Genomic DNA, 23,921 nt, shown 5'->3' with positions numbered 1-23,921 from the left:
CATGGGGGGAAAAGTTGATAGTTTAGCCATTGATATTGACATAGAAATCAGGGGAAGTGGCACCTGAGGAAGGAAATATCATGAGCTCAGTTTTGGATAGGTTGAGTTTGAGGAAGTGATGTGACATCCAGGCTGATATGTCTGCTAGTAAGTTGGTAATGGGTGAGGAAACAGATGGAGAGAGTCGGGGGTGGAGAGATAGATTTGGGTTCATCAGCGTAGAGATGATATTTAAAGCCATGGATTGAAATAGCTGAGAGGAAAGATCATTCCTCCCCACGAATCGGACTGTATAATTTTATTTTTTTAGGAGTGAAAAACCAAAGCAGTGTCCAACACATTTGCCTTCTTGTATTGTGTGTTGTAACCTTCTTCTCTCAACAGAAGCTGTAATTTGCCCATAAGCAGCTGGAGACTACGGCCCGCTCCCCTTCCATGTTGTTAAAGAAAACATAGGGTACACAAAGTTAATGGTTTTGTTCCAGTTTTTTATTCTGTGTGATATTTTATTTCTGGTTGTGTGTTTCCCTATCTCTTATCTATTTTATGATTTTATTGTAACTTTAGATGTATTTTCTTTAACCCTTAACTATGTTTACCTCCCTTTTATTTGAAAACGCTGAAATGTGAGTGAGAATTTATTTTAAGGTATTTGCATGTAACTGTAATGCTGTAATATGGAAACCAATTTGTTCTTTCCTCTAAGCAATTCAGGGAAAACCTGCACCTACTGTCTATTGTTACAGTAAGTATTTTAAATCAGCATGTGCAAGATCCTATAAAAAATGAAAACACATTTATGTCAATGGGAACTAAAAATAAAACCGGCTTATTGAATGTAGGAAAGCAGTGCTAACACCTAAACATTTTTCAAAGGTGTAAAGGGCAGTGTGGTTGCTCAAAGCAACTAACTGACTTTGATTTATAATTCTTAAAGTAGAAACCTACATATCTCTTCATTTATATGAAAAAAAAAAAAAATATATATATATATATATATATATATATATATATATATATTTATTTATGCTACTTCCTCAAAGCCCGATTGAATCAAAGTTACTTGCAGTCTAGACGTAACTTTATGAAAAGGGCGATTTATGTCTGCATTCATTATCGTCTTTGGTGAATGCATACACAAATTCTCCAGGGTCCCTAAGCCATTTGTGTTTACTTGGGAGAATACTCTGCAGTGTGTCTATGAAATGTAATGTTCATGTAGTTGATTTTATGTATGAATTGAAGGAGCAAAGTACATGACCTGTGTGACCCAAAGCAGACTTGTAAACCACCCTGCTAAAATCATGCATTTTCCCCTGAGAACCGCAGCAAATACATATACTGTATATTCATTATATGCATCTCTATTACTTTCCACTCACACTTGAAGCCAAACCTAAACCAAAGTTTTTTTTTGTTTTGTTTTTTTACATTTTGGATACATAAAATAAAGAAGGGGGTTGGGTGGGACTATGTATGAAGCATGGCTAGGTAATAAGGTGCGCAATCACATGATGGTAATTCCAAAGAAATATACATTGTGTAATTTAAACTAACATGATAAACAATAGTAACACCTTAACAGTTTATTGAACATAATTCACTGTAATAATAATAGATACATTCATGTATAGTAATTAACAGTTACAATTTATAATAAAGATAATGATGCTAATAATGATAATAATTGATGATAAAATTAATATTATGAATATGTTATGTATATGAATTGGATATATAAACAGGCATTGCTATACTCGCTATATATCCAATTCATATGCAGGTAAGAGTATTGGGGAATTTCTATCCCTCCTCTGCCCTGTGTTCACCATGTGTCAAACACCTGGACATCTCCATGAAATGCGTAGAGCCCAAGCCTTATGCTACACCATTGCAATCATGTGATCCTGAGATTTAATAACATACATTTTATCATCAATTATTATCATTATTAACATCATTATCTTTATTATGAATTTGAACTTTTAATTACTATACATGAATGGATCTATTATTATTACTGCAAATTATGTTCAATAAACTGTTATAGTGTTACTATTGTTTATCATGTTATTTTCAATTATACAATGTATATTTTTTTGGAATTGCCATCATATGATTACACACCTTATTACCTAGCAGTGCTTCATACAAAATCCCACCCAACTCCGTTCTTTTAATTTATGTATAATAGGGATGGAGGCAGATGAACCTATCCACTCAATGCCTCATTTAAAGTGCCAACTCCTTGTTCTCCCCTCTTTTCGCAATGATTTTTGGATGTAAGCACACCAACTAAGTTAGCATATGGATTCTTATCTACTTTTAATTTAGATACATGGCATTAAGACTCTTGATTGACACTCTGGATGTTACTTTAATTATTTATCTATTGATGTGTTCTGATTGGTGGCACCTTGGTTCTTGCTTATTTGGGAGTTGTGATGTGTGCTGGGGCTCTTCCCTCTTTCCCTCTCCTATTTCTGCCGGTTGAGTGGGCAGGCATCCAACGCCATGCCTCACGTGCTGTACGTGCAGTGTCATGTGAAGTCACGCACCGATGTGTTGCTTTCTATCAGTGATTATCTTGAAGGGAGTTCTTGAGCCCCAGTTGCAGAGTGACACTAGGTGTCTGGGTATTTGATGCTGCCCCCTCTTTTATTATGCAGTGGGACATTGGTGGCACTCCTGTGGCTATAAAGACTGCACGCGGGTGGAGCACACACCTTTCTCACCTCCAGACCCCAACACACAGGCTGTTACAGTCTCTTTTCTAAAGTTTTAAGGTAATACTTCCTCGGTTTTGGCTTATTCACCGGGTTCTTTTGCTATTTGCTCTTGTACACTCTATTTTGTATGGGTATGTGGGTTGTAACATTAATACATGCACTTTCCACCTGGCTTCTTGGCACTATTACATGCCCCTTTATATCGTAGTCCTCTTATCTGCTTATATGCAGCTTATTATATAAATATATTCATACCATGTTTTCCTTCACAGAATATTAACTGCAACTTATATACAGTCTTCACTAATACTTGATAAATTGGGGACCCCACTATCACTGATACTTTCTTTGGCCTCAGTGTGGGCATGGTTTTGCAGCCTCAGCTGCCATGGGATGCCATGGGATGCCTGTTTTGCCGTGGTGCCTTCAGTCATGCATTGCATTATTACTCACAATATATCCAATTCATATACAGGTAAGAGTATTGGGGAATTTCTCTTCTGCCCTGTTTCCCCCGTGTGTCAAACACCTGTTCATTCTGCCTTTCTGTTATACTATAGATCTATCCCGATTGCTATTTCTCCTGACAAGTGGACATCTCAACGAAACGCGTAGAGTCCAGCCTTATGATACACCATTGCAATCATGGGATTCTGGGGTTTAATAACGTGTATTTTATCTTTAATTATTATCATTATTAACATCATTATCTTTATTATGAATTGTAACTTTTAATTACTATACATAAATGTATCTATTATTATTACTGTGAATTATGTTCAATAAACTGTTAAGGCGTTACTATTGTTAGTCAGATACAAAGTGTCAAAAGGATTATATATATATATATATATATATATATATATATATATATATATATATATATTTGCCTTCAGACATCACTAAGGTAACAATCAGCAGATGTGTAATTATTAATGAAACGGTTATGTGTCAAAAGCCTGAACAAGTGACACAGCACCAAAAATTGAACAACAACCTGAGCAAGAAGCCCCGCTGCAGGAAAGGAAACAGAACATCACTGACATTGAAATTGGCATCAGTAATGTATCCTTTAATAAAAGCATCCTAACCACATTTAACTCCAGACAAAAAATCTGGGAGAACCAATAAGGGAATCACAGCTAGATGCTTGTCATATATGTTTTTACAGTACCACAGCCTAAGCTAGTGTCATGGGGAAAAATGCAAAAGCTACCTGTTCATGGGGGAGATAAACATGGATTAAAGCAGCAGATGAAGAGATGCCATCCCTCAACCAGCTCTAAGCTTGGGAACTTACAGAATTGCCTCAAGGCAAACATGGAGTTGGAAATAAATTGTTTCCAAAGCCAGTGTAAAGAACTTCGAAAGAAAATTGAACTTTTATAAGACATGGTTGATGAATGGGGTTAGCATGTTGTTTATACATACATAGTTGCAAAAAACATTCTCATACTGTGATTAGTAGTTCTACCACTAGGTGGTAGTATTATGTTTAATGTTTGTATAATACTTGGTTAGCTACATGCAATTTCCTGTCTTTGTGTCCCTCTTGTTTCCAAGGAAACAAGAAGGGCTCAGCCATGTATCCAGCACCACCTTGACTGGTTTGTCTTGAGTCTTATCTGCAACACCGACCCAAAACAAAAAAGAAGATTATGAACTATGAAGTCACTGAATTTCTATTTTGCATGTTTGCTTTGCATTTGTATCTTTGACGGTAATGAAGCCATAGACAGCCAATATTAAAGCCAAAGATAGCAATTATTGAAGCCAGAGACAGCAAGGACTGAAGCTAAAAACAGCAATTATTGAACCTAAACACAGCGATTATTAAGGCCAGAGACAGCAAGTATTGAAGTTAAAGACAGCAATTTTAGAAGCTAGAGATAACGATTATTGAGGCCAGAGATATCAAGTATTGGACCTAAAGACAGCAATTATTGCAGCTAAAGGCAGTGATTATTAAGGCCAGAGACAGCAAGTAGTGAAACTAAAGACAGCAATTATTGAAACCAGAGACAAACAACTAACATGTTCAAAAAACATGTCAACAATGACAGACTATATATTTTTTTCAGTACATTTTTCCTTTAAAGCCATCAGGAGCTGCCTAAAGCTGGTCATACACAATATGTGTAAACATTGAACAAATTCCTCCATCCATGCTAAACAGTGTGGATGGAAATATAATATTCTAACAGCAGGTTCCAGGGGCTGTCACAACACCTGTATAGCGCTTACCCCCAAAGGAGTCACTTGGTATGACACGTTCCCTGTTCTTTTCCCCGACTCTGTGAACTGCTTCGTCCCCTCTAACACACATGGCTAGGTAATGACATGCTGCAAACCTCTATGTGAGCTTGAGTAAAAATAGTCTACTCACAACTATATGAGAAAACAGCTAAAAGAGTAAACTGACATAGTTGCTAGGTTATGCTGTAGCATGGCAGGTAGTCTAAATCAGTGGTTCTCAACCTCAGTCCTCAAGCACTCCCAACTGGCCATGTTTTGGGAAAGTCCCTTAGATAAAATAGCTCTTATCAATACCATATCATTGATATTGATTTAAAGCAGCTGTGCAAAGTAAAGGAAAACCTGAAAACACGGCCCTTTGGGGGTACTTGAGGACTGAGGTTGAGAACCACTGGTCTAAATCACCATAGTACTAAAGCAAGATTAAAGTGGTTCTAAAGGCAGAAGGTTTTTTAGCTTAATGCATTCTATTCAACCTTCTGCAAGTGCCCCCCCCCCTCCAAACATTTACCTGCGCTCAATCTCTATCTAGCGATGTCCATGAGATCAGTGACTCTCTCAGCTCTTTCTCGCTTCAGTCAATAGAGAGGCAGCTAAGGAACTGGCAAGCACGAGTGCTCCCATAGCAAGAAGCCTCCTATGGGGGCACTCAGCAGGGGGAGGGTCAAAGAGCACCAGCGTGGGACCCCAGACGAGCAGGTTCAGGGCTGCTATGTGCAAAATGATTGCACAAAACATGTAAATATGACATCTTTTTTATAAAAAAAAAAGTTACATTTACAATCACTTTAACATAGCAAAGGCCACATTATTAATGAGCAACAGAAATAGTGAACAACATAAATCATGAACAGGAACAACAGTAATAATAAAAAAAAATCCAGTGCCTTCTTTGCAGTAGATCAGTGGTCATCAACCCTTTCCTCAGGGCCCACTAACAGGCCAGGTATGCAAGATAACTGAAATACATCACAGGTGATATCATTTGTTGCTCAGTGATTTCAGTATTATAGTCTGCATCTCCCCAAGCTAATACATAAAACCTGCCCTGTTAGGCCGCGTACACACGAGAGGATTGTCCGTCCAACTTAGTCCGCTGAAACGTGTTTCAGCGGACAATGCGCTCGTGTGTGGGCTTCAGCTGACTTTTTCAGCAAACAGTCTGGCGGACTAAGTCTTTCGGAATTTCCGTAATTTTGTCCGTCCAAACTTGGTTTCAGCGGACAGTCCACTCGTGTGTAGGCAAGTTGGACGGACTAAGTATGGCGCATGCTCAGAAAGGATTTACACGCCGAAGGTTGCATTGCAGTGTATTGGACGTCGTATTTCTAGTCCCGTCGTACGTGCTGTACACGTCATCGCGCAAGCTTTCAGCGGACTGTCTGTTCATCGTGTGTGGTCAAGTCCGTTCATTTAAAAGTTGGACGGACTGTCTGTCGGATTGTCTGACGAACTTAGTTGGGCAGACAATCCGCCCGTGTGTACGCGGCCTTAGTGGGCCCTAAGCACAGATGACCACTGCAGTAGATGATCAATATAAGGTTTCAGAGTGCATGCTGTGTGCATTCACGTGCAGGTATGAATGAAGATATATATATATATATATATATATATATATATAAAATGTACATACAGTATCTCACAAAAGTGAGTACACCCCTCACGTTTTTGTAATTATTTTATTATATCTTTTCATGTGACAACACTGAAGAAATTACACTTTGCTACAATTATACAGCTTGTATAACAGTGTCAATTTGCTGTCCCCTCAAAATAACTCCACATAGCCATTAGTGTATAAACCACTGGCAACAAAAGTGAGTACACCCCTATGTGAAAATGTAAAAATTGGGCCCAATTAGCCATTTTCCCTCCCCGGTGTCATGTGACTTGTTAGTGTTACAAGATCTCAGGTGTGATTGGGGAGCAGGTGTGTTAAATTTGGCTCTCACTCTTTCATACTGGTCACTGGCAGTTCAGGATGCTGCAGAGGTTGAAGGGGTGGGGGAGTCAGCCTGTCAGTGCTCAGACCATATGCCGCACACTGCATCAAATTGGTATGCATAGCTGTCATCCCAGAAGGAAGTGTTTTCTAAAGTTGATACACAAGAAAGCCCACAAACAGTTTGCTGAAGGCAAGCAGACTAAGGACATGGATTACTGGAACACTGTCCTGTGGTCTGATGGTGTCAAGTATGTGTGGCGGCAACCAGGTGAGGAGTACAAAGACAAGTGTGTCTTGCCTACAGTCATGCATGGTGATGGGAGTGTCATGGTCTGGGCTGCATGAGTGCTGCTACAGTTCATTCAGGGAATAATGAATGCCAACATGTACTGTGACACACTGAAGCAAAGCATGATCCCCCCCCCCCCTGGAAACTGGGCCATAGGCCAGTATTCCAACATAATAAGGACCCCAAACAAACCTCCAAGATGATCACTGCCTAGTTAAAGAAGCTGAAAGTAAAGGTGATGGACTGGCCAAGAATGTCTCCAGATCTTAACCCTATTGAGCATCTGTGGGGCATTCTCAAACGGAAGGTCCATGAGCGTGAGGTCCCTAACATCCACCAGCTCTGTAATGTCCTCATGGAGGCGTGGAAGAGAACTACAGTTGCAACCTGCGATGCTCCGGTGAACTCCATTCCCAAGAGGGTTAAGGCAGTGCTGGAAAATAATGGTGGCCAATTTGGACATTTTCAGTTAGGGACGTACTCAATTTTGTTGCCAGCGGTTTAGACATTAATGGCTGTGTGTTGAGTTATTTTGAGGGGACAGCAAATTCACACTGTTATACAAGCTGTACACTCACTACTTTACATTGTAGCAAAGTGCATTTTCTTCAGTATTGTCACATAAAAAGATATATTAAAATATTTACAAAAATGTGAAGGATGTACATACTTTTGTGAGATACTGTATATGAAATATGTACCCCTGAGAACAGTTGGCAAGTATCTGGCTCCTGATCTGTAACCTTCAGCTGGTTAACAGTGGGGCCCAATCTTTAAGGTTGTGCACATCGGTATTAACTCCTGCCTGCGGTGATTTTTAAAACTACTACTCAAATAGACAGTCTCCTGCTCTTCCTGATTTGCTAAACAGTGGTAAAGTCAGTACAGCTGCACCAGCTGACCAGTCCCAGCACACAGCAAACCTTATCCTGAACACTTGCCTGTCTCTGGTCCTCAAGAACCCAGTCCTCAGGGACTCAGTCCCTTAACACTCTGGTTCTCAAAAGCTCAGTCCTCTGCACTCTGGTTCTTAGTGGCTGTCTCCGGTCTTTGTACAGATAAGCATACAAATGTGTACAGCTGCAGTCCATGCACTGCAAGACCCTCTTCCTCTCTCCAAAGCTCTGGCAACCTCTCTCCTCTTTTCCTCCTTTTTCATGTTTTTATCTGGTTCTTGTAGTTCACAGCTGCATTTACTTCCACAGAGCAGCACTCCTTGAGAACTACATTTCCCAGGATCCTGCGCAGCTGCCTCATCCAGTCCTTTTTACACCTGGTGGATATTGCTGCCACTACATATACTCCAGAGAGAGGTGAGAGGAACAATCAGGGGGACTACACACAGTCCAGTAGTGGGAAATTACAGCACTTGGCTTCCTGACCTCCTTAGTCAGCCGAGGGCATGGCTACACCTGAACAGTAGCTGCATCTGACTGATGGCAGCCCCTGTTTGGCACAAATTTTCCATTCAGCTCCTTTGATTATTCAATCAAAAGATATCAAATGCGTGGGCCATCCATGGAGTAAATTTTGTGGAAAGCTGAAATTTGCATAGTGTATGGCCTGCTTTAGTAAAGCCAAATACAGTAACTGACAAGAAGCATTCTTTATTCAGGTAACTATTCCGGACTCAGACCCTTGTATAAATGCTTCTGTTATTTGTTAGCACAAAAAAATTAAAGAAGAACCCTGTTAAGCAGACCTCATATTATAGTTGTTTTTAATGTAAAATTATTTTTCTGAAAGAAAATCATTTCTTATGATGTAGAGATCAAAAGATGGAATGTGTGGTTCTAAGCATCATTATAAAATGAAGAAGATTGGCGCCAGCCCAAAATTTGTTTGCGTGTGATTCTGGATTGAAAATTAGTTGTCTCACATTGCAAAGTAAAGGTTGATGGTGTATATCTTTTCTATATAGTGATTCCAGCTCCTCATTGTAAAACCACAGGCTGCTTTTTAATTAGGCCAGACTCCTTCTTTTATCGCCCAGCCTACCTATAATTTTGAAAAATGTAACTAAAATATGTATATTTTTTGCAGTGTACTTTAAAGCAGCTCAACAAAATGATACATTTGTTGGAAGGATATGTGTGTGTGTATTGCTTATACTGCATCATATACCTACTTTCATTTCCATGCGTTCTAGGACAATGTCAAATGTAATTTCACTGGTGACTACGGACAGCTTCGATTTTTCTATTCTCCTTATACCATAAATCAACTTCTTTGTGATACAGAATACCTTATATACCTGACACACTAGGACATTAAGAGTTATCATGATCAGCAGAGCAGCATCAATGACCCTGTACAGCAGCTCGGAGCACTTTTAGCAGGCAGATAATGCATTTCACCTCTATCTGCAGTGTCTTTTCATGTGGGCATAGATTCAATTTATGAGAGACAATTCTGCACCGTAATGTTGGCATTGAGAAAAAGCGAGCGATAGGGAACAATCATCTCCAACTTTCTGCTTGCTATCATTTCTACATTACAAGGTGCAGGTTTAGCAGGGAGGGGAGCCTGTCAGAGGCTAAACGCCTGATTAGCTTTCTAATCTAATCTGATATTAGAGAAACATTATTTTCTCGCTGTTTCAAGAGGCCTCTGTGTTTTTTATGGTCTTCTGGGAGAAGGAGACTCTTGATGGCAATAAGTTCATGAATATAATTTAAGTGAAGAACATTTCCTATGTATTATAACAGCATGCGGAATGTGTTATAACAAACATTATACACAAGGGAATACATGTGTACAGTACATGTGTATATAGACAATAACGCCCATAAACATTTATAGAGCGTTGTTTGTTTTTTGGGACACACAAATGTATTAATCCAAACACAGAGGATGACTATCAAAATGACTGTGCTGAACAATTCCCTTTTCTTTCAGTAACTGCCCCGTATATTTGGAGAAACTTAAACTGATTCTAAACCTCAGAAATTAAATATGAACCAAACATAACCCTCTATAGTGTGTATTTGTCTATATCCAGAGCACTAAGTGTAATTTCTCTCTGCTCCTTTGTTCCTGTGCTGTTAGCATGAGTGACTTTTTTCTGACAGCAATAGAAAATAGGTGGCGGGGAGGAAGCTCCACCTGAGCTCTCTTCCTGTGTGCTGTGTGGAGGAGGGTGTGCCCCTTCCCTCCAATCAGCTCTTAGAGCTCTCCTTCCTGAGCTCTACAGAGTGTGACTTCAGCTTTCAATTTTGTTTTCTAAACACTCAGACAAGCTTTATAAATTCTGGAATTTGAATGGATGTAGAGAAGAGAAGATAATCAGGTGCAACTTATGTAGGAGGATTTGTTTTATCTCTGTGTACCACCTGAGGCCAGTCACTGGGTATATGTAAGGGTTTGCAAACACTTTTTTTTTCCTGCTGGATCATTATATATTTAAAATAAACCTGTCATATCATGTACTTGGGGGACTGAGCATATGATAAAAACATGCATAGGAAGGCATTACCTTCAGTAATAAGTGTATGCCAAAACAATCAGTAGACCCATTTTATAATAATTTTATGATTGTTATGTATTTACTTTTGAGAAGTATGTCAAATTATATGCTCAATACCCAAAGCAATGCAGTCGAATGTTTCAGTTTGTCACACACATTCCACTTGATACATTTTAATGGCAGCATAGCTTGAGTTGTGGATCTACATATTGATTGAGGGAGACTGTATATTCATCTATAGATTTCAGACTCAGTAGTGGGGTGTGTTGAGCTAGCACATGTGGCCATAATATGGCGGTGAAAATATAAAGTACATAGGTAACAGTTCCTAAATAAATCCAAACTTTCTCAGCTTTGCAAACGCCCCAACTTTTGTGAGCATTATCCCTCGACATAACACATATCCAAACCTTGTATAGCAAGAACCCTGTGGCCACCAAGAGGCTCAGTATAACAGACTGTAATTAATATTATTTTAATTTAGACCCATACCCTTCCACACTTAGTTCTTCCCTTTGGTTCTTTAATTTAGACCCCTTTCTAAAGTTGAAGTCCAAGTGAACAGGTGAAATACATTTGAAGGAACTGTTTTACCTATATTGTTATGCATCCAGCCTACAGATTTACACATCATAATGCCCTTTCTGGTAGGAAAGAAGACCTAAGATTTCTATGCTGTAGCTCATTAGCTCTAACAGATCTCCTCCCCACCCTAGAGTGTGACACGGCTGTATAAAGAGAAGCAGCTCATCTCTCTGTCATTCTGCTCTCTCCTCCTCTAAGCATGCTTCTTGCACTTCAGCACTGATTAAGCCAACTCATTGTGCTGCTTCTTTACACACCCATCATACCCAGATGCTTACATTTACAAAATACATTCAGGAATGTATTAATAAATACAGAGGTACATGAACGTGTGTCTGTTATATCTGCCTGCAGTAGAGCTTTAAAATCTGCTGTCTAGCAGGGATTCATAAACACTGTTTAATTGTGACCAGGCAATCATTAAAAAAATATATCTCTACCATTTAATTCTTGTTTAGATGCAGACAATCATTTCCACACATGCAGCAATGCTGTGATGCCTGCTGTTCTTCAGCATCACAAGAGACTGTCAGGAGTTTGGCTGAATTAGGTCCAATAATTAGTAGAATCTGAATGTTATGAATGGATACCGCGATATATAACGAAGATATATCTTACCTGAATAGTGAATAGAGAATCCTTGTTTGCTGGTAAAAAAATCTGTGTTGAACTGGAGAGTGACAGAATTGAATGTGCTGTGTATGTCAGGGGGTAAAATGGAACCACTGAGTTCCTTCATGAGAATTCCACTCTCTATTGATCCATCCCATATCTTCAACATATCATGGACTTCCTCTGTGTGGAAAACTGTGAAGTGTAATCTAGAAAGGAAAGTTAAAGTATTAGATGACTGAAAATGTACAAAAATGTGCACTTGAAAGCACATTACATAAAAAATATTTAGCAATAAACCCTTCTGATTGTATACTATATTTACAGTAATTCATTAACATCCGAGAATTTTTTTTTTTTAGCATATTTTAACCATTTGAGATTCTATACATTTACTTCTTATTGAACAAAGAAAGTTTTACATTTAAGGTATATCTAAAACCACAACTTTTTAATTTTGGATAGAGTAGGGAAGGGTGTTAACCACTATCAGGTTTTTTTGCTATCTCCCATTGGGGAGATTTCTCTTGCACCCCGTAGACACAGCAGGAAGTGTGAGGAAATATCTCCTGAGGCCCCATGCACACTGAAGCTCATAAATGGCCGTTTTTGGGAGTTTGGGTGTTTTTTTTTGTAACAGCCCATGAACTCCCCTCTATGTTATCCTATGTGTCCATGCCCACATGGGCTTTTTTGGATGTTTATCAGGAGTGGAGCTTATGGGCTGTTTTCTGAAGGCCATAAAATTGTGTTTAGGAGTCGTTTTTCTGACCAGAAGAAATGGCAAATGCTCATAAACACTGATAAACGTGGATAAACGGCTCACCAGCGTCTTTTTACATTTTTGATCCATTGAAAAAAAACGATAACGTGAATTTTTTTTAAAAAAATGCTAATAAATGCTATTGCAAAAACGATAAAAAAACGTTAAAAGACGTACTGTTAAGCTACTGGCATTTTTATAATGTTATTTTAACGTCCAGTGTGCATGGAGCCTAAAAGTCAGGGAAAGCTTGTCTTAAACAGCTGTCACCAATTGCCTAGGGAGGGACACCAAATAACAATAAAAACCTGACTGACAGGGTTGCTAACCTTTTCTCAGTTTATTAAAAAAAATGTATATATATATATATATATATATATATATATATATATATATATATATATATATATATATATATTTACTTTAAAGTAGAATTGTGGCCTGACTATGTTATGATCTTAATAAGAGGTTGATAACTTTAAAACAAGTTATCCACCTCTTATCTACCTCACAAGAACAACTTTACTGCTTTAGTGTGAACTTTGAAGATGAAATGCTCTACGGTGACCTTAAAGCGGTTGCATACCCGCTGATTTTAAATTTTTTTCCTGACCTGCGAAGCAAAATGCATAATGAGCTAGTATGCACCGCATACTAGCTCATTATGAAATACTTACCTTAGAACGAGGCCCTGACATCTGTCCTGATCCACGCCGAGGGAGCTGACATGTTCCCTCTGCTTTTCTTCCAGGTGTCGTGGCTCCAGCGCTGTGAGTGGCCGGAGCCGTGATATTGTTACTCCTGAGCATGTGCGCGGGAGATTTCTCTCTGGCAGGGTCCGGAGTCTGCCGGGCTTCCAGCCGGGAATTCCCTGTGCGCATGCTCCGCTGCAGTCAGCGGCGCATTGCGAGTGGAATATCTCCTAAACCGTACAGGTTTAGGAGATATTTTTTTTACCTACAGGTAAGCCTTATTATAGGCTTTCCTGTAGGTAAAAGTCCCCAATTTGGCTATACAACTACTTTAAACTATAGAGGTCAGTATGGATTTGTTTTAAAGCTATGTACTGCTTGTTAAGTATTACTTTTAGGGACTGTGCCTTAAAGTGGAACTTTAGTCAGAAAATTAAGTCCTGAAATGATAGATCAATTTATGCTGGACTCTTTTGCAGGTTTAGCTATGTAAAACATTAAATATAAGTGCCTATACTGTTTAAAATAAATTGTCTGGCCCTGCTCTGCACATGCTCAGTTGCTCTCTATTTTTGCCATTGTGTCGAAAATCAGAGCCACTCAACGCTAATCTGCTGACATCCCAGAGCCCATGAGCTTCAACAAAATCACGGCCTCCAACAAGAAGAAACAGGCACAGTGTTGGAGGCAATTTAGAGCACACGCAAATTTTGGTAGCATGATTAATCATGTGAAACGTATGTTTCTTTTTAACCACCTCAGCCCTGGAAGATTTGGCTGCTCGATGATTTTTTGCGATACGGCACTAAATCGCTTTAACTGGCAATTACGCAGTCGTGCGATGCTGTACCCAAACAATTGATGTCCTTTCTTTTCCCACAAATAGAGCTTTCTTTTGGTGGTATTTGATCACCTCTGCGTTTTTTATTTTTTGTGCTATAAACAAAAGAATAGTGACAATTTTGAAAAAAACACAATGAGAGTTATTTACTAAAGGAAAATCCACTTTGCACTGCAAGTGCACTTGGAAGTAAAGTCGCTGTAGATCCGAGGGGGACATGCAAGGAAAATAAAAAAACAGCATTTTAGCTTGAACATGATTGGATGATAAAATCAGCAGAGCTTTCACTCATTTCAGATCTATCCCTCAGATTTAGAGCAACTGCACTTCCAAGTGAACTTGCAGTGCAAAGTGGATTTGCCTTTTATAAATAACCCCCGATACAGATCACAAAACAGTGTGCTACTTTCTAAAGGCACTGAGAGTTCCTAGTCCATAAGGGATTGTTGCTTTTCTAACAGAGACTGTTATCTATTGAGAGAGGAATCAATCAGACTGCAGATTTAGTGCAGACTAAAGAAGAGAAATCAATTAGTGCTTTATAGAGTTAGGCTGGGTTCACCCTTATGCAAATTGCATACGGGTTTTCCTGCATTCAATTAGCGTGACAAGAGAGTGTGACCAACAGCACAGTTAGGGCAGCACAGTGGTGTAGTGGTTAGCACTCTCACCTAGCAGTAATAAGCATTGCTGGTTCAAATCCCAACCACAACACTACCTGCCTAGAGTTTGCATGTTCTCCCTGTGCCTGCATGGGTTTCCTCCGGGTACTCTGGTTTCCTCCCACACTCCAAAGACATGCAAGTAGGTTAATTGGCTTCTGTTCAAAATTGGCCAGAGTATATGAATGGGGACCTTGGATTGTGGGCTCCTTGAGGGTAGGGACTGATGTGAGTGTGCAATGTACAGGGATAGAGACAATTGTAGACACCTCATTTAAGTTGGACTGGTGACTATCTCTGGCCGCAGAGTGAACAGCAGAAAAGTTCTATGCTCTGTTTGAGGTAAAAATTCAGACCTAATTGGGACCTGAAACCACCTGCTGTGCCCTGCGCCATGCATAGTGTGAACCCAGCCTAAAGGAGAAGAATCAATCAGAAGTTGTCCCTAGTTTTGTTGCTATCAAGTTTCCATAATTCCAATTCCCCATCCAAGTTATTACCCTTAATAAAACATCAAATCAAAGCCCAAAAACTGTTCCTTGTCTCTGGGGAAAGTGTAGAAGTTACTTGTTGTCTGGCTGTGCAGCAGTGGAGAACCCTGTCACCTGTGACCCCCTAGGGGGTAGTGCTACATTTGTTTACCCTTTCTGTGTTAATTTGGTTTCCCCTAGGCCTTGGACATATATTACTTCTGCCTGCTGCTGCTGAGTCTCCTCCAGTAGTGAGGAGTAAGAAGATATAATGTAAGGGGTTATGAAGTTCTCACTCCCTACCAGCTAAGGTACCAGTGGCTGCTTGCATAGGGTAAAGGGTCCTAGAACTACATTAATTGCTACTAGAAGACAGGCTGTTTTTATTATAATTGGGTATTATGTGTCCGAACTGTCTCTGTGGAATTAATTGAGCATAAACCCTACAAAGATTAAAGCAACTGCCACTCAAATTGTTTTTTGTACCAAACAAAAAGTGAAATGCTGTACTGCTTCACCATCTAGGGGGTCATCCTCAACCATCCAGGTGGGAGGTGTGCTATATCCATAAATATTTAAATGTCTATATTCTGGCCAGAGTTATATTTTAGACACAGGTCTATTGATTTTTCTATATATTTTATTTAAATTAAAAGTTATACTTTTGGGGTAATACAATCATAATTTGCTTTTGACAGTTATTTTACAATTTTATGAAGTGTAAGGGCAAAAATAAATGAAGAAAAGTTTGACTGATTTCAATAATGATAGCTTGCCATGCCATGTTAAAGTTATATTAATAAATATGGAGTCAACCTGACATTATACTAACTATCTCCCTTTTTATAGCCTTAAAGCAACTTTCCTGTTAAAGATATTTAAAAGAACAATGCCTATTTAAAAAAGAAAATGTATATTATTTTTTTAATCTAATGCTACATAAAGAACAAAAGCAACCAAAAGTATGCGTACAAATTATTAAAAAAATGGCACAAAATTAGATTAAATAGGACAAACTTTAATAAAGAAGGGAAAAACAAAAGATACTTCACAGATGTATTTACTAAACTAAGGGAACAGAAATTTGGCAAGAAGGACACATTCTTTACTCCTTTAGATAATTAACTCCTAAGTAAATCAAATACCTCACAAGCTGATGATTGTTGCAATGTTCTTATGAATGAAAAATATAACATCTGTTATGTTCTTCATTTGAAAAAAAAAGGAATTCTCCCTACTCGCCCATACCTGGCAGTCATGGGGTTATCTCATAAAGTATGAGTCCACCTAAGTTTAGTCTACTAATGGTATAATCTGGTGAATATCTTCATCCATAGACTTCTATCAAGAGATTTTTCCCATCAAATTTGCTGGTCCTGTTCTCACCCACCTTGAAGACTTACACCTCCTGCTAAAACCTGGGTCATTCTACTCTACTCTACATTCTACAGTCTACTACTTTGTTGAATTCTCTATAATACAACTTAATTGAAAATGCAGTAGGGAGACTGGATCCCCATACTGAGCAGACCCAAGAGGTTAAGCACAGAAATTTCTATCTACCAAAACTATAATGACGCCCTGATGTATTCAGATAAACCTATTCTATTATCTTGGTGACAGTTTGGCTATAACAAAAATATGAACTAAACAAATTGTACATTGTTAATGCATATCAGATAATAGGTAAATCAAAAGCAAACAAAACAAATCTAAGCAGTTTAAATAACAAAACAATGTCCAAAACACTGGTTTTCTGAATAACGGGATATTTATTTAAAAAGATGGAGGCATTTATTAATAATATGAAGTCTTATCTGCTTGACAGGTACCTCAATAATTACTAATTATTTGGTAACCAATATAGGCCAAGGTGTGTGTTAATAAATAATAACTATATAAATACACAGTTTACTAATACTATAAAGATGTCAACAATGTTTACTGTGTATGTCTAAGTTTTCTGCTAGCCTTTCCCTCTTAGTTTTGTAAGACTTTAAACATTACTTCTTTCAAGGATTTCTAGTTTTTGGTTAAGGCTTGTGGTGCACTTCATTTCTTTGTCCAAACCATAGAGCAATAACCAGTTTCAATTTGGCACTCACTTTATAAAAAGCAAGCTTTGAGCTGACAATAATTTTGAAATATAAATCTGCTCATGTAAAATGGAAACTGTTGCCGCTACTTCCAACCAACCAAGGTGAACAAACAATAAGGAGTGCCCTCAGCCTAGATGTCTCCACCACACCACACACCCTGATACATTTCACCCCATTGACTGGGTTTAGTTCTAGGGTGACTAAAGCTGGGTACACACTATTATTTTGTTCAACCGTGGAGTTGAATGAAAAATAACTGTCAGCTAAACATGCTAGGTCAGTACAGCAATCTCCCCCGCTGAGCTGTTGTGCTCTGACAAGGAGATGCCCCCCCCCCCCCCCCGGCAGAACACTTTGATAAGTATGTCATTGGCTGAAAGCACTGATCGGGAGTCAGTCGGGAGCTGGTTTTCCAGCATGATCCTCTGACAGGGGCCAGCCAAACTGGCTGGCTTCTCTCAGACAGACTGAAATACACACGGGCCGCATGTTGGGCTTTTTTTTTTAACCGGTCATCGTGTCTCCACATTTGGCCCATGTGTACCTGCCATAAGCCCTGGTGGGCAGGGTAAAATGCATCAGGTGGAGGTGTGGTGGAGACATGTAGGCTGATGTCACTCCTTATCATTTGTTCACCTGGGTTGGTCGGGAGTAGTGGTGATCCTTCTCTCTTTACATTTACTAGCCCTTTGGATTGGAATCAGCATAAGCCTGCACACCAAAATCTGAGACAAAGGGACAAACTTTCACCTCTACTTTGAGTTGCACCAAAAGCAATATAACAGGCCACTCTGATTCTGTTCATGTCTGGCATCTTGAGGAATTTGTTTTGGTAAAGTCCACCTAAATTTTGGAGGCTATTTTGTAGTAATAATTAAACCTAGGTTTACACTAGTGCTGCTGGATGATCATGTTTTTCAGTGTATATTTGTAGCATGTTCTTACATACATTTTGGATGCGTTTTCATGTTTCATTAAGGAGAAGACTGGTTGTTAAACAAAAACCTTGCTAAAAATGCACCAAAAACACATGTAAATGCACTGCCATTGATATCTGTGTGGCCCAAATCGTATTTTGCTGCACCAAAAGAAACACCTATATCTTTTCAAAACTTGCAATGCACTATGTTGCATTGATGTGAATGGGCGCCATAGAAAATAATGTGAATGTGATTTTCATTGTTGTAAATTGCAGTACATCAGCAGACACAGGAGGAATTGCACTAGTGTGAAAGGGCCCATACAGAGATGGCATCGCAAAAGTCCCTTTGCATTTGCACCAGAATGTTGGCTTTATTGCCTTGCTCAAAATGATATAAATGAAAACTTTCAAATTATGTTAGATTTCTATGTAGTATATATTTATATAAACCGATTTTTATAATCTCATCTACATCAAATTTAACAAGTGCTCATGTCAACCACATCTTTCATCATAGAGGTTTTTTATAGAGCTCCAGGTTTCGGTTTGTTATTACGACTTGAGCTTTAATCCTCTGCTATGATTAGAACTAATGTGCAATAAAGTCTTAGGTATGGCTGGCTGATTTCTTCCATTATGGCTAAAAATACAGGTTTGTAAACCCTGGCTCATAATTATTATTATTGTGAAGTGTGACAGAAATCCTTTGGTGAAGGACAGTGGATTTAAAATGCTGGTTCTCATTTAGGGCGAACACAAGGTAGCTCTTTTGATGAAAGGCTTCCTAAAATCACAAGAGAAATTAAAAAGCCATTGTGGTTGTGTGTTATTACACTCTGTCAAATCTTTGCCAGCTTTGCCATTGATTAGCATACATTGTACCTAGACACCCATTTGCATTTATATAGGACTTTTATCCAAAACTGCATCCAACTGTGCCGAACAATCTCAGACAGAGCAAAGGGGATTTCAGAGATCAGCTTTAGCATAGGCAGTGAAATGAAACCCGTAGATTCAAGCAGACAGTCTGCCAACTACCTGCCCCCAGCCTGTCCTTTTCACCCTGGGTGATAGTGACACTTGGCCGTAAGGGAGCATCTGCCGACTCTGTCTTCAGTGGTGATGCATGACAGTGACAGAGTGAGAAAGGGCCCTGCACTGAACATGTGTCTCATGTACTGTATATAATGACATTGATAGTCTAGGATGTGTCCACACTACAGACAGCATATTATCTATCTGTCTCTATTACTGCTGTGCACTGCTATGTAATGCCTATTCGCAGTGCAAAGGAATCCAAAGTTTTCTTTACTTGTGCTCAATGACAATTTGGAGACAAATATACACCTCTAATTGTATTGAATTCCTGCCCATATATGTCCACCTTTGTGCATAATAAAGGTGTTTATCAATAGGCTAATTATCAAGTGGATTAACAATTGTGGGTTAGAAAACAACAAGTGTGATGAAAATTTAGTCACGCAATTACCAAATCTATATGTATTGTGTTAGTTTTAACTTTACAACCGTAACCATTGTACCTTGTGTAAAGGATGTAAAAAAATAAAATCTGACACCCCTTAAAAATAAAGTTTATATTATATAGTTTATATGATATCTCCAGCAACAGCAGCCTGGATCTAAAATCCTGCTCTGAAAAGAGGACACATTTCCTAGAACTCTGCCTGCACAGTAGTTGGAAAGGAAGATGTAGTAACGTGTTTCTGGAGGGAACTTCCTTTCAGTTGCACCCTGTTCCCTAAAGGTAATGGATGTCCTCTGTGTCATTGCAGGTAGGAAATATCAAATCCAGAGCCATAACTAGCACTAAAATCATCTAGTGTATTTTCCTGTGACAAGTAAATGCTGCCACAGCGTAATATGTGAACAAGCTGCATGATTGTTATTGTAGTTTTGCAGATATGTTTCTAGTGTACAGAACAAGTCATTTTTGCCCTCCATTTCCAAAATCGTATTCGGAAACATTTGGGACTATAATTGCAACGTTTTATGTATGTTTGCTATATTTTATGATTGTTTTGTTCAGTTCTCCCAGAGTAATGGATATCCTCTGTGTCATTGCAGCTAGCATTTATTAACCACTTAAGGACTGGATGGATTTACCCTCATAATGATCTTGCAATTTGTTCCGTCACAACAGAAAATTGTGCAGTTGTATGACGTTGTATCCAAATAAAATGTATGTCCCTTTTTTCCCCACAAATAGAGCTTTCTTTTGGTGGTATTTGATCACCTCTGCGGTTTTTATTTTTTGCAAAATAATCAAAAAATTAAAAATTTTGAAAAAAAAGCAATATTTTTTACTTTTTGCTGTAATAAATATACCCCCCAAAAAAAAATTATTTCTCGGTGTAGGCCAATATGTTGGGCATCGTTGTCTTTGGTTACATGCATGTGCATTCCACTGTGTCTACTGCATGAACCAATGTACAGCTATGGTGATTCATGCAATAGAGCCAACCTGCCGCAGTATAACCAGTATAACCACCTCCTGCACATATACATTGGCAGAATGGCATGGCTGGGCACAAGCACGTACCTGTAGGTTGCTTTTTAAGTGCCTAGCCGTGGGTCGGAAGCGTGCCGCCGTCGGTGTGCTCCTGACCTGGTCCTGAGCTCCATGACCGTGCCCGCGGGACCAGCAGACCCGATCGGGTCACAGATCGGGTCACAGAGCTGAAGAACGAGGAGAGGTCGGTGTAAACAAACCTCTACCCGTGCTTCTTAGGCCGCGTACACACGGGCGGACTGTTCGCTCAACTTTGTCCGCTGAACAGTGTTTCGGCGGACAGTCCGCTCGTGTGTGGGCTTCAGCGGACAGTTTCAGCGGACAGTCTGCTGAACAAAGTTTTTCGGAATTTCCGAAAAACTGTCCGCTGAAACTTTGTTTCAGCGGACAGTCCCCTCGTGTGTAGGCTTGTTTGTCAAACTAAGTTCCGCGCATGCTCAGAAAGAATTTACACGCCGAAGGTTGCATTGCAGTGTATAGGACGTCGTTTTCTAGTCCCGTCGTACGTGCCGTTCACGTCATCGCGCACGGTTTCAGCGGACTGTTCGTTCGTCGTGTGTGGGCAAGTCCGTCCATGCTATTTTTGAGCGGACTGTCCGCTGAAACTGTTTGACGAACAAAGTTGAGCGAACAGTCCCCGCGTGTGTACGCGGCCTGACTGTGGCTGTCACTGATTGTCTCTTCCCTTTTATAGGGAAAGACGATCAGTGACATCACATGCCAGGCCAAAAATGTGTTAAAAATGTCCGAAAGTGTCTGCCATAATGTTGCAGTCACTAGTAAAAAAAAATATTAATAAAACTATTCCCTATTTTGTAAATGCTATAACTTTTGCGCAAACCAATCAATAATCGCTAATTGCGATTTTTTTTTTACCAAAAATATGTAGAAGAATACGTATCGGCCTAAACTGAGGAAAAAAATAATATTTTTTTTATATATTTTTGGGGATATTTATTATAGCAAAAAGTAAAAAATATTGCATTTTTTCAAAATTGTCGCTCTATTTTTGTTTATAGCGCAAAAAATAAAAACCGCAGAAGTGATCAAATACCACCAAAAGAAAGCTCTATTTGTGGGAAAAAAGGACGCCAATTTTGTTTGGGTGCCACTTCGCATGACCGTGCAATTGTCAGTTAAACCGACACATGTAGACATCCATAGCAGCTTCATCTGGATTATTATTATTATTCTACGTGATTTATATAGCGCCAACAGTTTACGCAGTGCTTTACAATGTATAGGGGGAAACACATTTACAGTACAGTTCAATACAAAAAGGTACAGGAGGGACCTGCTCATAGAGGAAGGGGGTGATACAAAAGTTAATAGCCGCAGAGAATGATTTGATGGGGGTGGCTCGGGGACAATTACAGTAGGTGGGTGTGGGATAGGCTTCCCTGAATAATTGAGTTTTCAGGGCTCTCCTAAAGGTGGACAGGGTAGGGGCTGATTGGATATACTGTGGTAGGGAGTTCCAGTGGATGGGAGAGGCTCATCTGGATGTAACAATAGTACTCAGGCAGACACCCTCTCTGTCTCCAGAGGTCAGGAGTAGTCTATAAACATTGTTGATTGCATTTGCATCTGAACAGTAGCCTAGGGGCGCCCAAGGCTGGCCATAGACAGTTTGAATGGTTCAGCAGGAACTGGTCAAGATTTGAACCATGTATGGATAGGTGAATGTACCCAAGTTGATTGATCAATCAACCTTGGTACAACCAGCCTGCCAGATTTTACATGCAATAAGCACTGTGTTCTACTGGCAGGGGCAGCTGCCCACCAGGAGAACACAATGGCTCTGGGAGAGGGACTCCCCTGCCAACACTGTCTATGTTGATGTGGGAATTGAGGGATTTTCTTTCCTGCAACACATGGTTGCAGAAAAGAAACTCGCTCTATCTGCCGGCCTTAACGTTGAACAGGCTTAAACTATCTCTGGAAGCTGAATCCCTATAATAGTTATCTAAAATTAAACAAATCATATAAAACTGCAAATTACCTGAACTCCAGTCACTTTTTTTAATAATAGGGGAGCTGTGGGACTGAAGATACAGTGATGGTACATGATAGGCTAGTGCAAACTAACTACTAGTTCTGGCAGACATCAGTGTGATGCTACACAATGAGAATGGGCCTAGATGAATCATAATACTCTTGGAAATATGTAATTACACTCAGCCTGACTGTACAGGGTCTTAGGCCAGTTTACCAATGCATAGCAGCTCTAAGCCAAGACCAGTCTAATAGCTCACAGGAGCAAGGAGTTTGCTCTGTTACACTACCAAAAGGCGAATTTATATATCTGTACAAAGAATACTAATCTTTAAATGAAACAGCTTTGTAAAAAAAAGGGTGCTTGTGACTGGTTTGCACAAAGGTTTTTCATTAAGCCCAAGGGTCAGGCTATAAGGAAAGCCTTTTGTAAAATACAGGGCTACTGTAGTTGACTTTTTCTTTTTAAAATCCTAGTTGCCCAATCTGTCATACTGACCTTTTGATTTCAGTAGCTTCTGAGCCAAGTCAGGAATCCTGACTTGCTGCATTTGTATTCCCATTACTCAAAGTAGTGACAATGGTGACTGCCAGAAAACTAGCATTTTCAGAAAGAGCTCAACATTGCCAGCCCCTTATGTCTCTCATTAAAAGATTCCGTTTAATAGACTCCTCCTCACAGTGTTCGGATCTGGCCATTGGCTGCTAGGACCAAGCACATAGCACATTTTGACCAGGAAACCTCAGGTATTGCAGCAGCAGGGGAATGCAGAAAAAGTGAGTACTTTGGAGTCCGAGTTGGAATTTAAAGAGACAGGGCAAAGTATCGGAGCCTCCTTATGATGACCCATTCTCAACAGTGCGGCCACTTTAAAAAAATATGCATTAAAGAAAAACAGTCAACAAATGAAGTTTGTTAAAATCCGTGTACTCATAATGTTTAATTAGAAAACCTTGCAACACAAGGTACATTCAAGGCTGTTAACACACAACAGAATTAAATTTACTAAGAGTGTAGCAGCTCTGCAGAAACCAATCAGTTTCCAGTAGAGGTGCACAGAAACA

At 39.4% G+C, this 23,921-nt stretch overlaps 1 protein-coding gene across 3 annotated transcripts in view; it reads right to left on the bottom strand.

Annotated features, from left to right (window-relative positions):
* The window catches only part of CSMD2 (CUB and Sushi multiple domains 2), a 1,348,498-nt gene that overhangs the window by 226,749 nt on the left and 1,097,828 nt on the right, over positions 1–23,921 (bottom strand). For all 3 annotated transcript variants that reach the window (XM_077481921.1, XM_077481922.1, XM_077481923.1), the window contains one exon: positions 11,889–12,091. In XM_077481921.1, coding sequence (XP_077338047.1) covers positions 11,889–12,091 — 203 coding nt within the window. The remainder of the gene's footprint in view (positions 1–11,888; positions 12,092–23,921) is intronic.

This window comes from Lithobates pipiens, unplaced genomic scaffold, assembly GCF_037356315.1.
Source record: "Lithobates pipiens isolate NorthernLeopardFrog02 unplaced genomic scaffold, aLitPip1_a1.2 Scaffold_16, whole genome shotgun sequence".
Taxonomy (NCBI): Eukaryota; Metazoa; Chordata; class Amphibia; order Anura; family Ranidae; genus Lithobates; species Lithobates pipiens.
Note: the sequence above shows the minus strand (reverse complement) of the source record. Positions and strands in the feature narration are given on the sequence as shown.